Here is a 15,138-nt window from a genome sequence, read left to right as displayed (position 1 = left end):
GAAACCGCAATCCCAACTATTCTCCAGGACAGGTGAATGTCTGGTAGTGCCTGGCCCCAGGATGCTTCACCCCTTCTTCTAGTCCCCATGCACCTATAAACTGTGCCTTCCTTAAAGTCTGCTGAATTACTCCAGTTAATGTACCATGTCCTTCCTTCTAGAACATTGATACAAGAGGTTCTATATCAACATTTGTTGAATACATGAATAGATGTCTGTTTTACCACATGAAGATAATAATCCTCAGGTCCAAGCACGGCTACAGTTGTCCTCATGAGTTAATAAGAGACAGGAAATGATCATACATTTTTTAAAGATGATGTTCTCGAGTAGTAGTTCTCAAACGTGGGTGTGCATGAGAAACCTGGAGGGCTTGTGGAACCCATATAGCGGGCTCTACTCCCAAGAAATGCTGATTTGGCTGGTCAGGCCAGGGGGTGAGGGATAATAATTTGCACTTCTAACAAGTTTTCTGGTGACATTGATGTTTCTAGGCTGAAGACCACTTTGAGAAACACTGCACTAGAGAAATGCCAGATGCTTTTGTTGTTTATATACCCCAAGCCTCAGGGTTGCATTAACTATCTTTAAAGACATAAAGGATCAAGTACAATGTAATCTGTTTTATTTTACACTTCTCTGATTATTGAAATCTAAACAGAGGTTTTTGCTAACAAACAAAAAGGAAAATAAAAAGACAGCAAGGACACGATTAAATGTTGAGTGCAGATGAAGGGTTGTACAAGGCCCCATCCTGGGGAGGCTGTACACCTTCTTGGCACAGCAGCAGTGTGGCCCACGGAGCTTGAACCTGGTGAAGACAGCAAGTAAGCCACAGCTCAAGAGTCCTGAGTCTTGGGAACAGAAAAGAGCTCCTTCCTGCTCCACCCCAATCTGGGTTGCATGGGCATGGAAAAGAGCAAACACCCTGCAAAGCTTACTGGACATGCCTCTTCTTTAGCTTCTCAGGCCAGAACACCCTCCTCTCCACAAACGTGTGCACACTCACATGCTCATTAAGCATGTGCACACATCATATTCACACACTCAAGCCATGCTCTTGATTTCAGGGTTCTATTGCGGGCTCAGGTATCAACCCCAGAGCCGAGGTGTGTGAGAGCTACCTTAGCAGACTCAAAAGGCTACTGCAAAGGCAGGGGTCAACCATCCCAAGGACCTGGCAAGGGAGAAACTGAATTCTGTACCCCACTGATGTGAGAGGAAATTCTAATGAGCAAATGGGACCAGCGGGCCCCAGTTAGGGAGGTCCAGATGCCAGTTCTGAGATGCCACCCAGCTCTGCTTTGCTCTTCAGTAGCCAGTCAGTGAAAAAGCAGAGTGCCAGGAGGCCAGTACCGAGCAGGTCCCCCAGCCCTGTAAGGTAGGGGATGCAGTGGTTGTCAGGATCCAGGGCCTGGTGCCAAGTCAGCCGAACCAACACTTCTGCCAGGTACAGCAGGATTGTCACCTGTCAGAAGGGCAAAGAGACACAAAAGAAGACCAAGTCAGAAAGTCAAGTACAGGCAGGAAGCACTAGCTGAGGCTTAAGGAGAGACACCAAGGTGGACATGTCAACCCCAGCCAGCCTCCTTCATCCAGCTTCTCTTGGGGTCTGAAGCCCAGCTCTGAGCTCAAGCAGTGGCTAGAGAGTTGACCCTCATCTGTACTTACCTAGCCTCCCTCTGGTGGGCCCTGCTTCTGGCACCCTGAAGGGCCAGTCAGACCCACTGCCACTCACCAGCTGGGGCTCTCTCTGCTGCGATAAGGCTCCACTCATGGGACTTTGCCGAGATGTCCATTTGGGTTTGCCTGAGCCCTTCTCCCCTGGGGGTTAGGACAGTCAGCCCTTCCTGAAGGTGCCATGGGGTAGTCTACACAAGCCTGCTCAGGTCTCATGGCTCCTCAGTCCCTTGTCCAGGCTAACCCCAGCTCCCTCCTTCTCCCCAACCAGAGTCATGAGCTGCTGCTGCTCAGGACAACTTCTGGGATTTCCCTAATCCTACCCTTTAAGGTCAGGAACATACCACAATTACAAATGCCATAAACTCGGGGAGATGAGAAAGTGCCAGTACCAGCACCACACCCATAGAATTGCCCTCCAGTGCCCACAGTGCTCCCTGCAAAGGCCCCAGACCCACTGGGGACCATCAGCCCGCTGCAGTCTAGGCAGACAGTGTGCTGAATACCTGCCCAACATCTCCTTCACCATGCTCACTGCTGTCCAGCCCCGATCAATGTCTACGCATGCCTTGCAGCAGCAGCCCCTGCAGGGGCCTGGCCCTGCCCACCCACTGCTGGGGAGGCAGTGGATAGCTGGACCACTCCTCAGCCTGTTCCATGGGAACATGCTTCATCCTCAGGGCTGCTCCTCTTATCCTGTGATGATGAATGTGCTGCATGCAGTGTGTGGCATGTTGTGTGCCGTGTCTAGCATGCAGTATATAATGTGAGGGGTGATGTGCAAGATGAAATGTGTAGTATGCAGTGTAGTAAGTAGCGTAAGCTGTATAGCGTGTAGCATGCAGCACACACTCTGTAGCATGCGTGTGGCATGCACTGTGACATGCAGTGTGTAGTGTGTGTGACATGCAGTGTGTAGTGTGTGTGGCGTGCACTGTGTGGTGTGGAGTGTGTGGTGTGAAGTGTGTGGGATGCGCTGTGTGGTGTGGAGTGTGTGGGATGTGCTGTGTGGTGTGAAGTGTGCAGTGTGTGATGTGTAGTGTCTGGGATGTGCTGTGTGGTGTGGAGTGTGTGGTGTGAAGTGTGTGGGATACGCTGTGTGGTGTGGAGTGTGTGGGATGCGCCGTGTGGTGTGGAGTGTGTGGTGTGGAGTGTGTGGGATGCGCCGTGTGGTGTGGAGTGTGTGGTGTGGAGTGTGTGGGATGCGCCGTGTGGTGTGGTGTGTGGTGTGGAATGTGTGGTGTGGAGTGTGGGATGCACTGTGTGGTGTGGATTGTGTGGTGTGGAGTGTGTGGTGTGGAGTGTGTGGGATGCACTGTGGTGTGGAGTGTGTGGTGTGGAGTGTGTGGTGTGGAGTGTGTGGGATGCGCTGTGTGGTGTGGAGTGTGGAGTGTGTGAGATGCGCTGTGTGGTGTGGAGTGTGTGGAATGTGCTGTGTGGTGTGGAGTGTGTGGTGTGGATTGTGTGGTGTGGGGTGTGTTGGATGCACTGTGTGGTGTGGAGTGTGTGGTGTGGAGTGTGTGGGATATGCTGTGTGGTATGGAGTGTGTGGTGTGGAGTGTGTGGTGTGAAGTGTGTGGGTTGCACTGTGTTGTGGAGTGTGTGAAGTGTGTGGTGTGAAGTGTGTGGTGTGGTGTGTGGGGTACAGTGTGTGGTGTGGAGTTTGTGGTGTGGTGTGGAGTGTGTGGGATGCGCTGTGTGGTGTGGAGTGTGTAGCATGCAGCATGTGGTGTGCAGTGTGGAATGGCCTCTGTATTTGACAAGTTGACTCAACTCCTGGAAGATAAGGACTGTGCCCCACATGTCCAGCCACCCCCACCCGCCTCCCTCAGCCTCTCACTCAGACAAGAGATCAAGCCTGCTGGCTGACTACACAGCTGCGCACCTCTGCTGCTGCAGCCAGGCTTACCTGGATCAGGCCTGCCAGCAGGTAGAGCACCACAAAGGTCTGGCTGCTTATGACTGACTGACCCTCCACCAGGTAGATGATGTAGAAGAAAATCAGATGGCCTGGGACCACCAGCAAGAGCAGGACTCGAGCTGACATGGAATTGATTTCTGAAAGAAACAGAACCAAGAAGGTCATGTGACCTGAAGCGAAGCCACTTTGGCATGTGACAGTCCTCAGTGAGGCATCCACACTCACTCATCCATTTATTCCCAAGTGTTCACTGGACACCTACTCTGTGGCAAGCAGGTTCTGGCAGATGGGGATACAGTCTTCCCCCTTCCCTCGTGGAGCTGATATTTTAGAGAAGAGAAACAAGAATCAAGTAAGCAGAAATAAAAAGAAGCAAGAAAGTCTATTTCAAACTGTGACAAGTACTTTAAAGAAAATAAGGGTAAAAAGAAGGGCAAAAAGCAGGAAGTGTGTATCAGTGGGGATGAGCTCCTGCAGATGACATTTCAGCTGGGATTTGAATTTGGGGGACAGGAGTTTGAGCAGAGAAAAGAGAACATACAAGGGGCTTAAGGAGGAAAAGAGCTTTGGGTACGGTGCTTCACTCAATGCAGCGCTGGTGATCTGGGGAGGGCAGTTGGCTCAAAAGGGGACCTCTGGCAGCCCCTTCTTCACAGCAGCCTCTGTGGCCCTGTCAGCACACCTGCAATGTGCCAGTGAGCCCCAGGTTTCCTTTAGATTCCCATGCTCTGAGTTTGAGACTTTACAATAAGTGTGATTGACCCTGGCCCTACCACAAACACTTTTTAAAATTCTAACATGAATATGATTGATTTCTCAAATGGAAATAGAGTTCTAATGAAAAGTAGGTCTCCATTTGACTCTGCATTAATATATGTATTTCACTAAAATAATAAAGAAAAGGAGAAAAAAGGTCACATGTAGTTCAAAGCTAGTGCAGAGGAGCAACAACATGTATTCATGATGAGAAATCAGACATGGAATAAAAGTATTATTTTAAAAAATGTCAAAAAGAAGCAGCAAAATGATTGGAAGAAGCTACTATTAGAAGTTGGTGTGAGAACTCAAGAAAATCTATAGGAAAACCATGTAAACAATAAGAATTCAATAAAATGTTTAGGTGTACAACACAGAAAATAACAGCTTTTCTATATACAAATAACAAGTTAGAAAATATAACAGGGAGTTTGACTTCTGAACAAATGGGGAAGACACACTTCGTCCTATTTCTCCCATTAAGTACAACTGAAAGTCCTAAACATTGTATATAAAACAAACATAAGCAGATTCTGAAAGGCTGGCTGGGGACCTTGGGCTGCAATGAACAACATGGTCGTGAGTCCCCTGAATTGTCCTTTTTGTCTTTCTTTCTTTGCCTCACATATCCAAGACTGAGTCCTGGCCTCAGCCATCAAGAAATGCAGATACAAATAGACAAAAAACCCTCCATAGGCTGGGCGCTGTGGCTCACGCCTGTAATCCCAACACTTTGGGAGGCCAAGGCAGGCAATCAGTTGAGGTCAGGAGTTCGAGACCAGCCTGGCCAACGTGGTGAAACCCTGTCTCTACTAAAAATACAAAATTAGTTGGGTATGGTGGCGCACACCTGTAATCTCAGCTACTTGGGAGGCTGAGGCAGGGGAATCGCTTGAACCAGGGAGGTGGAGGTTGCAGTGTGCCCAGATTGTGCCACTGCACTCCAGCCTGGGCAATAGAGTGAGACCCTGTCTCAAAAAAAGAGACTCCATAGAAGTCTGATCTTTTTCGCCAAAGGCCAGGAAAGGGGAAGCCTGGCAAAACAGACAACTTTCAGACAATAACTACTCTATTCCAACAAACACCACAGGAAAAACTGCAGCCCTGACCTCATCAGGAAGGCCTTGTGGGACCACCATCATCTCCTGTGGCTGCCAGGGTGAGATTCAGAACTTTCATCTCTACCCAGTGCTAATGGGGCCCCCACCTTGTCAGTGAAGCCATGTGGGGAGCAACAACAAGGCATCTCTCCCCGTCCCAGCCAGGGTGGTCTCAGAGGAGGCCTAGTGAGGAACCTAGATTGCACTGTGCCCAGCAATAACAAGGTGCTCCTCTTTTCCCAGGATAGCAATAGAGGCTGAATGGTGAACCCAGTCTTCCATCCCCACCTGGGCAGCAGTCCATCCCTTCTCCCCAGTGGTGCAGTGTCAAAGAAGGCCAGCTAAGCAGAGATTCAAACATGATCCAAAGTCTTGTCACATAATACCCAAAATGTCTGGATTCAAATGAAAATCACTCATCTTACCAAAAGCAAGAAACATCTCAACCTGGATGAGAAAAGACAACCAACAGACAGCAGAGTGAGATGACACAGACGTCAGCATCACCTGAAAGCCGTTCTAATGAAGCCACTACAACAATCCTTCATCATGCAATCACAAACACACCTGAAACAAACAAAAAAATAGAAAGTATAAGCAAAGAAATAGAAAGTCTCAGAAAAGAAAAAGAAGATAGAAAGAAAGAAGAACCAAATGGAAATGTTAAAACTAAACACAATACCCCCAAAAGTCCCAGACAACTCAGTGAATAGGCTCAATAACAGAATGGAGAGGGCAGGGGAAAAAAAGATCAGTCAACTTGGAGAAAAAAGTGATAGAAATGAGCCAATCTAAACAAGGAGAGTAATAGACTTTGCAAAAACCAAACAGAGTCTCAGGGACTTGTGGGGCTGTAACAGAGGATCTAACATTCATGTCATTAGAATATCAAAAAGAAGGAGAGTGCAGCTGAAAAAGTGATGGCTTAAATTTTCCGATTTGACGAAAGATGTAAATCCATGTGTTCAAGGAGCCTAACAAACCCCAAACAGGATAAACCCCAAGAAGTCCATACCAATACATATCATAATTCAACTCCTAGAAACTAAAGACAAGGTCTTGAAATATGCAAGAGAGAAATGGCACCATACCTATACAGCAAAATACATTGAAATGGCAGATTTCTCATCATAAGTTATGGAATCAGATGGAAGCGGCACATTTTTCAAGTGTTTGAAAACAATTATCAACACCGAATTTTATAACCAGTGAAAATATCCTTCAGAAATGTGCCAGCAGCCAACCCAAAAGACGGCTAAAGGTAGTTCTTAAAACAGAAAGGAAATCCAAAACAATGGAACAGGAAAAAAGATCTAATTTTTCAAAGCCAACAAAAAGATACAACATCTCCAAAAGCTTCCAGTGGTTCTGAGTAGAATCCAGGCTCCTTCCTCAACTCCAGGGCTCTGTCTGATCACCTCCTTCCGGCCTCTCTGGCCTCAGCCTCCTTCATCCCCTCCTGTCCATTCAGCTCAGGCCACATTGGCCTTTCAGTTCTTCAGACTTGCCACACTCCTCCCTGCCTCTGGGCCTTTGCTAGACTGCACCCACTGCCCTGAAAGCCCCTTCTTCTCTGGCCCTCCTCCTCCCAACAACACCCACTTGTCCTCAGGGAGGAGCTTCCTTATCCCAAGTGTATTTCCTCTAATTCTTTTTCATTGCACTCTGCACTTTCGCTGTTCGGTACCCACCATAATTTTTAATCACGAACTCACTTGTGTTTATCTGCCCTTCTATACTGTGTACTCCAAGGGCAAGAAATCAGCTCTCCCTGTTTCACCACTAACCTAACACCTAGTGCCCAGTAGACATTCAATAAATAATTGAATGAAGGAATGAAGGAAAGGCAGGGCCAGGGAGTCTCATTTCTGGGGCCCTGAAGGTGATGTGTGCCGAGATTAGCCCTGGCTTCAGGCATCCATCGCTACAAACACCAGATTCCAATGACACCGATGTTTTCTTGTTTAAAGAAATGGCTATCATGGCCTCTGAAAGACATGACACCCACCTGACGTGCAGAAAGTAGAACATGGGTTGGGCCAGAATTTCTTCATCTGGAGGGGCAGGACACCAGGTGCACTCCACATGTGCAGGTAGGTTGAGATTCGGCTGGTCTGAATGGCCACCAGATTGCCACCAACACCTACGAGGAGAAAAGGAATCTGTTTTCCCTTTCTTTACACCAGTCTCTAAGTTGTATCCCTTATTTTAAGTTCCCTTCCTCCAGGAAGCCTTTTTTGGTTAATTCAGTATTTCATTATCTTTTCCTTTCCTCCCACTTGACCACAGATCTTGTTTGGCAGCAAGTCAGGGTGGCCCAGAGCTTGTGAGTGAGGTATCCAGGGAGTAACTGCATCACCTTGACCGCTGGCATCTCTTAAGGTGAGGGGAGTGCGGCTGTAAAGTAGGTTCTCAATAAATATTTGTTGGCTGGAGCGAGGATGGGAGGGAGGGGATCCAGGGACAAAGTGAGGATGAGGGGAGAGTGGATAGAAAGGTCTGAGAACAGTGTGATAAGGCAGTCTGGATAAGTCAGACCTCAAGGCCACAGGCATTGACAGGAACCAGACTACAGCCTGGAATATCTGAGAAAATGAAAGTGATTTTTTTTTTTTTTTTTTTCACTCAAGGTGGGAAGGAGAGAAGAGGAATGAAAACAGTGGATAAGAATGAGAGGGGGCCGGGCACGGTGGCTCATGCCTGTAATCCTAGCACTTTTGGAGGCTGAGGTGGGTGGATCATTTGAGGTCTGGAGTTCGAGACCAGCCTGACCAACATGGTGAAACTCTGTCTCTACTAAAAATACAAAAAAAATTAGCTGGGCGTGGTGGTGCACACCTGTAATCCCAGCTACTCAGGAGGCTGAGGCAGGAGAATCACTTGAACCCAGGAGTCAGAGATTGCATTGAACCAAGATCGCACCACTGCACTCCAGCCTGGGTGACAGAGCGAGACTCTGTCTCAAAAAAAAAAAAAAAAAAAGAAAGGGAAGGCAAGGGGAGGACAGAGATGATCACAGGCAGATGGCAAAGCAAGCATGCGGCAGGAGACATGCCTGGGACACCTCTCATGGCTGTGTAGTCTGACAGCTTTGAAGAAAAGACGTTGTCTGCTGCATGATTTCAATTTGTGGTGCTAGGTGAGCCCCTCTCTCGGAGCTCAGTTGTCAGTGCAAACTCCCACATTCATAGATGCTTTGGGTGTGTGCCCAGAGCAAGTGGCTTTAGGGGAAACAGGATGAGCGGGGTCATGTGTAGATTGACAGGGCACAGAACACAGAACCCTAGAGGCAGAGTCATGAGGCCCAGAAAACCATGAGCACATGCGGTCTCCGGGAACGCCAGGGCTTCCTGCTGAGGCTCCGGGATCCCACGGGGTATGAAAAAGGTTTCAAGCTCTGCCAGGGCCAGATGGCCCAGCTGACAAAGGCCATGCTGAGCGCTCCTTCTGTGGGGGCAGATGCGGGGGCGGGCTGATGGAACGTGGGGATTCCCCCATCCTACTTGCTCAGTGCCATGGAGAACTCTCCCTAGCTGGGCCAGGTGTGCACCAGTGACCTCTGGGGCAGAGGCCAACCACATAGGCTGTTCTAGAGGATGCAAACAATTGTCTTCAGGCAGAGGACTGCTGCGATCTATTCTGCTTGGCCCATACATAATTTTAAAAAGAAAAAGGAAAAAAAAATCTCAAATTAATTGTTACTGTTTACAAATTAGGCCCTTAATACAGATTCCCAGCTTCTCTTCCCAAGTCAGCTCTGGCAAATCTGGATCTACACTCTCCCGAGGTAACTATTGGCTGGAGCTGGACAGGCACCACGCTGTTCATATGAGAAATGCATTCTGCAGCTTGCCCCTGCCATTTCTCACTGTCTAGCTGCCTGGCCTGCATAATTCATGCAGATTGTTTGAGTGGCCACTGAAGGCATCTGAGTTGGTGACTCATCCCAAAAAAACACTCCAACGTAATAAGCCCTTTGTTGCTGTTCTCATGCACAATGTGAAGGCACTTTGGCACTGCTGGGGTGAGGACACGCTGGGTGGCCCACTGACATGCAAGGAATAAGGACATGGTCCCCTAAGGGAGCAAGGGAGGAGGGACACTGTGGACACGCAGGGGCTGCCTAGGAGCCTCTGAAGGCTGTTTCTTCAGTCCCTGCAGGCCAGGGCCTGGGGGCTAAACTGGACAAAACATGTTTTGTTCTTCTCCTAACTGATCACTTCCATTTACGGAAACTTATCAAGACACCAGACACCAAGCTAAGCTTTGGTTAAAAGAGGGGTCATCCACACAAACCCCACAGGGTGTAGGCCTAGGTGAGTATGTGCAGACAGCCAGGTGTCAGACAACAGGGAAGGGAGATCAAGGCAGCTGGGAAGCACAGTCCTGGATCTGTCTCAGGCACTGCTGCAGTGCCCAGAGTGTAGACCCGGTGTTTGTTACAGTCTTCATTTTTAAGAAGAAGAAATCCAGATTTTTAAGTGTAAATATCTGAGTTCTGATGTCAGCAATGAATCCAAAAAAGGAAAAAGAAAAGCCACAAGAGCCAGCGCCCTGGTTCTGAAGCCCATGCTCAATTGGCAGGTGCCATTGAGGCCGGAGTTTGACTCAGTGCCTGCAAAGCCTGGAATTCGGTCCTGTCAGGAGAGCTCATGTCCCAGGGCTGCCTGTGAGGAGCCGGGTCTGAGCTGCTGCGAACAGTGTGTGGGGCTTCCTCCCCAGGATTCTTCCATCTGAGAAGACCTGCCCCGGCATCCCTGTAAGGCAGCAGTCTGTCCACCGCTCAGCTGCCCAACTGCCTGTGCGGGGCTGGTGCTGCCCCTCTGAGGTCTGCTGTTCCGGTCCAACCCAATCCTGTGGGCCAACCCAAACCAGGGACCACATGGGAACCCTTCAAATACGTACCACATATGACGGGGGTAAATATCGCCATGCCTTTGTACTGCTGTTTAGAAATGGTTTTGCTCAAGATGAGTCCTCCAAAACTGGGGAAATAGCAGACAGCAGTCAAGTTATCAGAGTTTACACTTACAATGGCCCTGTAACTCTCCACACAAATCACCCTCTCAGCCCGGCTTCCCATCCTTGGCTGTCACTCTCCTCTCCCCTACACAAAATATCTGCTGCGGCCAAACTGGTCTCGCCAGCATCCTTTGCACCCTGCTCATGCTTTTCCATCTCCACTTTGAGCCTCAACCATTGCAGAAGGCCATCCGAGAACACCCACTTATTGCAAAACAAACAAATGCCTTTTCAAAGGCACACAGCTGGCTGGGCTGTCCCAAGACTCCGGCACCACGACTGAGATGCTCTTTAGCAGAAAACAGAACCTGCAGGAGGATCACCTCATGCCCACCCCATGTTCTCAGAAAATGTTGCAGCCAGACCTTGCTCCCACTGGCCACTGTAGTTTAGCAAAAGCTTTCCCACCCCTTGGAACTTCTTAGAGCCCTGGAGAAGCTAGGTCAATCTGTATAAGGAGCCCAGGAGCCTCCTGGAAGTAAGGATACCTACTCTATCGCCTCTTCTCCCCAAGACTCAAAGTTAGAAAAACCCATCAGAATGGACTGGGGTGGCCCCCATCAAGGTCAACTCTCAGGATATGAGCCTTGAGAGGGAGCTGGAGAGTGGTGGACCTGGGCTCAGCTGAAGGTTCTAAGGCTCTAGAGGGATGCTAACCCCACAGCTGTCTAGGTCCCACCAGTAGCCATGCGTGGCCAGTGACCAGGAGGACGAGTGAGTCAGCAGATGTGGCCTTGAGGCCGAGGTGGGGGACCTGCCACCTAAGCAGGGATCTGGGCCAGCAAAGCTCTGGCGGCAATGGTCTGAAAGCTGCTGTCTCCCTTGGGGCTCCAGTGCACTCCAGTGCCGGCCCCAGCTTTGGCTCTTCCTGGGTCCCTGGTGCTCTGGCAAATGTAAACAGGGCAGCCTCTCTTAGAACCAACAAGGCCCAGGGTTCTCAGTGAAAGGGAGAGAAGAAAGGAAAAAGGTACGATTCAGTCAGCAATGGGAGTTACTGAAAGAGCCCACAGCTACATTTCACTCCATTCCTGTCTCCCAAGGCAGTGAGTGTCACCCTGGTTCTAGGGGCCTTCATGGCTGAGGAGGAAGAGGGGCTGTGGCCCTGGCTCCTGCTCACCTGCTGATGACCATGGCCAGGATGATTGGGAACCAGCCAAACTTCAGGATCTTCACGATGGGTGGGCTCTGCTTGGCAATGAGGACCCACACTGGGGTCAGAGCTGCAAAGCTGAGGCAGACCAGCGGCATCAGATACCGACTATCTGAAAGGAGAACAGGGACACACGCGGCTCACGTGGCCAAGGCCAGCACACACAGGCTGGGCCTGGGTTTCACAAATGAGAGGTGGGTGAGGACGCTCCTGTCCTCATCAATTGAGGGAGAACTGCCTTGCCATACTTTTCAAAGAACTTTCACCATCCCAAGAAGTAACTGGAAAAGCTCCTCTCTGTCCTCCATTCCTGCCACATTCAACTCCACTTCTCTGGCAAACTTGCTATTTTCCCCACATAAAGTACCCTGTTCTGCCTCCTCCCACCCTGATGCTACTGTCATAAATAAATAGAAGTACAATGTATGGAACGCACCATGAGCTAGCACTATGCTCAGTACTTCATGTGCACAATCTCATCTCACCTTCTCGACAGCCCCTGCTCAGACAGGCAGCAGGAGGAAGCAGACATGCAAAAAAGGGTGGCTGCCTAGACAGCAAGCAGCCCCATCAGGGCTATGGCCTGGGTCCATAGAACGCCACGGCCGGCTACGGGATGCCACCCGTGGTCCTGGCTGAGGCCAGTCCCAGGCAACCACAGGGTCACCAGCCGGGTAGCTACTCGCGTCCCCATCTCATCTTCTCCACTGGCGAGAGGCCAGTGAAGACTGGCTAGGTGCTGGATCTGTCACTGCTGCGGGGGCCCAGGACAAGCCTGACACACTCGGGCATCTTGTGCATTCATTCCTCCCTTTCTGTGTTGTGCTCCATGTGCTCCCCCACAAGTGACAGAACAAGACACTGGCTTTCTCTAGAGTGGTCGTCTCACCCTCAGCCCCACCCTCTGGAGGGCAGGCTCACCTGCCAAGGGGGCCCAACACTCAGGGGTACCCAGGCATGGGTCTGTGTCCCATGTACTCCCTCTCTGGGGGTGTTATCAGGAACATCCGCTCCTTCCTTCTCTGCACTAAAGGGTCATGACCCATTCCTCTGCCTCAGGTGCCCCAGACTGGCTACAGACAAGGTACTTTATGGTAGGAGGGCATGGCCTCTGCAGGAGATATAAGCCAGGCCCAGCCAGCTCTAACCAGGTCTCCCACCCTCTGGGAAACAGCGGCCTGCAGAAGCATCACCTTATACCACGCTTTTGAATTCAGTCAGAGTTTTCAGTTAGCTACTCACAAGCACCCCCAGGGCCTGCCTCATGCTTTCGCCAGCACACCTCCCCAGTGTGCAATGCCAATTCCCAACTATACCCAGCAGGTATTACAGTCAGCTGCTCACACCTCAGCAGGTCAAGATTTACCTAATACAGGCCAGTCCCAGTGACTCCTGAGTGCAACAGAGAGAAGGTCACAGTCTCACTGGAGAGACAGATGCCCCAACAATGATTTTGTGTCTAAATCATAAGTCATGTGGAAATGAGCACACGGTACAGCCTGGGGCAGAGGGAAAGGTTCATGTGATGTCTGAACTCTCACTTATTTTGCAAATCCAACTCAAATAACCCATATACAAATCTTCTTGTTTTAAGTTCAGTTTAGCTTAAAAGTAAAGTTAGGTCATCTTATTCTTTCTTACAGATCTCCCTTGCCACTTAAGTAAACTTGGCAAATCTCTGTGGTGATTAAACATCACTGCTGGCAGGCAACACCAGGATGGCAAGGAGACAGTCCCAAAGCTGGGACAGAAAGGGCCCCGTGCCCATACCCTCTAAATCACAGCTGTTTATTTGTCTGCTTCAGTTGCCAACAGGTAAAGATGGGATGCTTTCTCAAATCCCTAGTCCTACATTCCCATGGGGAGTGATAAACTGCAGCTTTGCTGAGGCTCTTCCCTTTGTCTGGGCACTTCTTCAACAACTGTCACTGCTTGCCCACTGCCCACCAATCCTGTGAGGATACCTCAGTGTGGCCAACCAGCTTCAGGCCCCACTCAACCTCCTAGTACACCTTTGCCCTAAAGGTAGAAGTTAACAACCCATATAAATGCAGGCTTCAGTTGCTCATTCTTCCTAACATGGTTTGGAGAGCTTGAGGCACTTTCCTGAGCACTCCTTGAACTTGTGGAATAACCTCAGGCTTTCCCTCTGTAAAAGGATTTTTGACTGTAATACAGCAGGGTCCTTCCTGTGGGAATAATGGCTGATCTGAAGGTCACAGTGTCTTAGTCAGTTTTGTTGCTTATAACAGAACACTCGAAACTGGGTAATTCCTAAAGAAAATGAATTTGTTCTTACGGTTATAATGGCTGAGAAGTCCAAGGTTGAGAGGCTGCCTCTGGTGAGGGCCTTCTTGCTGGTGGGGACTCTGCAGAGTCCGGAGGTGGCACCACATGGCGAGGGAACTGAGCATGTAGCTCAGGTCTCTCTTCCTCTTTTTTAAAGCCACCAGTCCCACTCCCATGGTAACTCATTAATCCATTAACCCATTAATCTATTAATCCATGAATGGATTAATCTATTCATGAGGGCAGAGCCCTTATGACCCAATCACCTCTTAAAGGCCCCACTTTTCAATACTGCCACATTGGGGATCAACACATGAAATTTAGGGAACTCATTGGAACCACAGCATTCCACCCATGGTACCCCGTCATTCTCACATGCAAAATACATTCATTCCATCCCCATAGCCCCAGAGTCTTAACTTATGCCAGCATTAACTCAAAAGCCCAAAGTCCAGAGTCTCACATGTGAGCCTATTAAATCAAAACAAGCTACCTGCTTCTAAGATACAATGGTGGTATGAGTATAAGGCAGACATTCCCATCCAAAAGGAAGAAATGGACAAAAAGAAAAGACCAATAGGCCAAAACCTGAGAGAGCAGACACTGGGGCTTATGACTCCAGAGCTTTCTCCTCTGACTCCATGCCAGGCATCCTCTACACGCTGGTGTGGGGGTTGAGGTTCCCAGGCCTCTGAGATTCCCCTACCTCCAACCACGGCTGTGCTGTGTTCAGTCCACCCAGCTCTCCCAGGCTGAAGTCGCACACTAACAGCTCTGTAGTCCTGGGATCTTGATGGGAGTCCTGCTTCCATGGTTCCACCAGGCATTGTCCTGGTGGAACCATGTGGAGCAGCTCGAATCCCACATTTCTGCTTGGCACTGCTCTAGTAGGGGAACTCTGCAGTGGCTTCAGCCCTGAAACAAGTCTTTTTCTGGGCCCCCAGGCTTTGGACAAAATATTTCCAAAACTTGGTAGTGGCTACTAAGCTTCCAAGGCCCTTGCTCTCTGCAAGTCTGGACAATTAGCACCACATGGACCTAGGTTTATGACTTGTACCTTCTGGAGCGGCAGCATGAGCTGCACCCGAGCTGTGTGAGCCATGACTGGGATGGCCAAGGAGCGCTGCACTGGGATACAGGGAACACAGTCCCTAGGTGGCCCTGGGCAGCAAGCTCATGCCCTGGGCTTGTCCCCTGAAACTATTCCGTCTTTCTAGGCT

The 15,138-nt window shown here is 49.7% G+C and overlaps 1 protein-coding gene and 1 long non-coding RNA gene across 5 annotated transcripts in view; one reads left to right on the top strand and one right to left on the bottom strand.

Annotated features, from left to right (window-relative positions):
- Positions 1 to 15,138, top strand: part of LOC129058444 (uncharacterized) — a 32,758-nt gene that overhangs the window by 16,977 nt on the left and 643 nt on the right. Inside the window, exons 2-4 of one of the 2 annotated variants that reach the window (XR_008523546.2) lie at positions 7,747 to 7,839; positions 8,088 to 8,186; positions 13,273 to 13,444. This is a non-coding gene — a long non-coding RNA (uncharacterized LOC129058444). Of the gene's footprint in view, positions 1 to 7,594; positions 7,840 to 8,087; positions 8,187 to 13,272; positions 13,445 to 15,138 lie in introns of those variants that run through there. The other variant, XR_010139123.1, reaches the window with a different exon arrangement.
- SLC41A3 (solute carrier family 41 member 3) overlaps positions 609 to 15,138 on the bottom strand; it is an 83,899-nt gene continuing 69,369 nt past the window's right edge. For all 3 annotated transcript variants that reach the window (XM_054551335.2, XM_054551336.2, XM_054551337.2), the window contains 5 exons: positions 11,597 to 11,741; positions 10,363 to 10,442; positions 7,466 to 7,600; positions 3,590 to 3,738; positions 609 to 1,468 (listed from right to left, as the gene is read on the bottom strand). In XM_054551335.2, coding sequence (XP_054407310.1) covers positions 1,259 to 1,468; positions 3,590 to 3,738; positions 7,466 to 7,600; positions 10,363 to 10,442; positions 11,597 to 11,741 — 719 coding nt within the window. In that variant the 3' untranslated portion in view covers positions 609 to 1,258. The remainder of the gene's footprint in view (positions 1,469 to 3,589; positions 3,739 to 7,465; positions 7,601 to 10,362; positions 10,443 to 11,596; positions 11,742 to 15,138) is intronic.

This window comes from Pongo abelii, chromosome 2 (assembly GCF_028885655.2).
Source record: "Pongo abelii isolate AG06213 chromosome 2, NHGRI_mPonAbe1-v2.0_pri, whole genome shotgun sequence".
Taxonomy (NCBI): Eukaryota; Metazoa; Chordata; class Mammalia; order Primates; family Hominidae; genus Pongo; species Pongo abelii.
The sequence above is the reverse complement of the archived record's forward strand: the minus strand, read 5'-3'. Positions and strand labels throughout refer to the sequence as shown.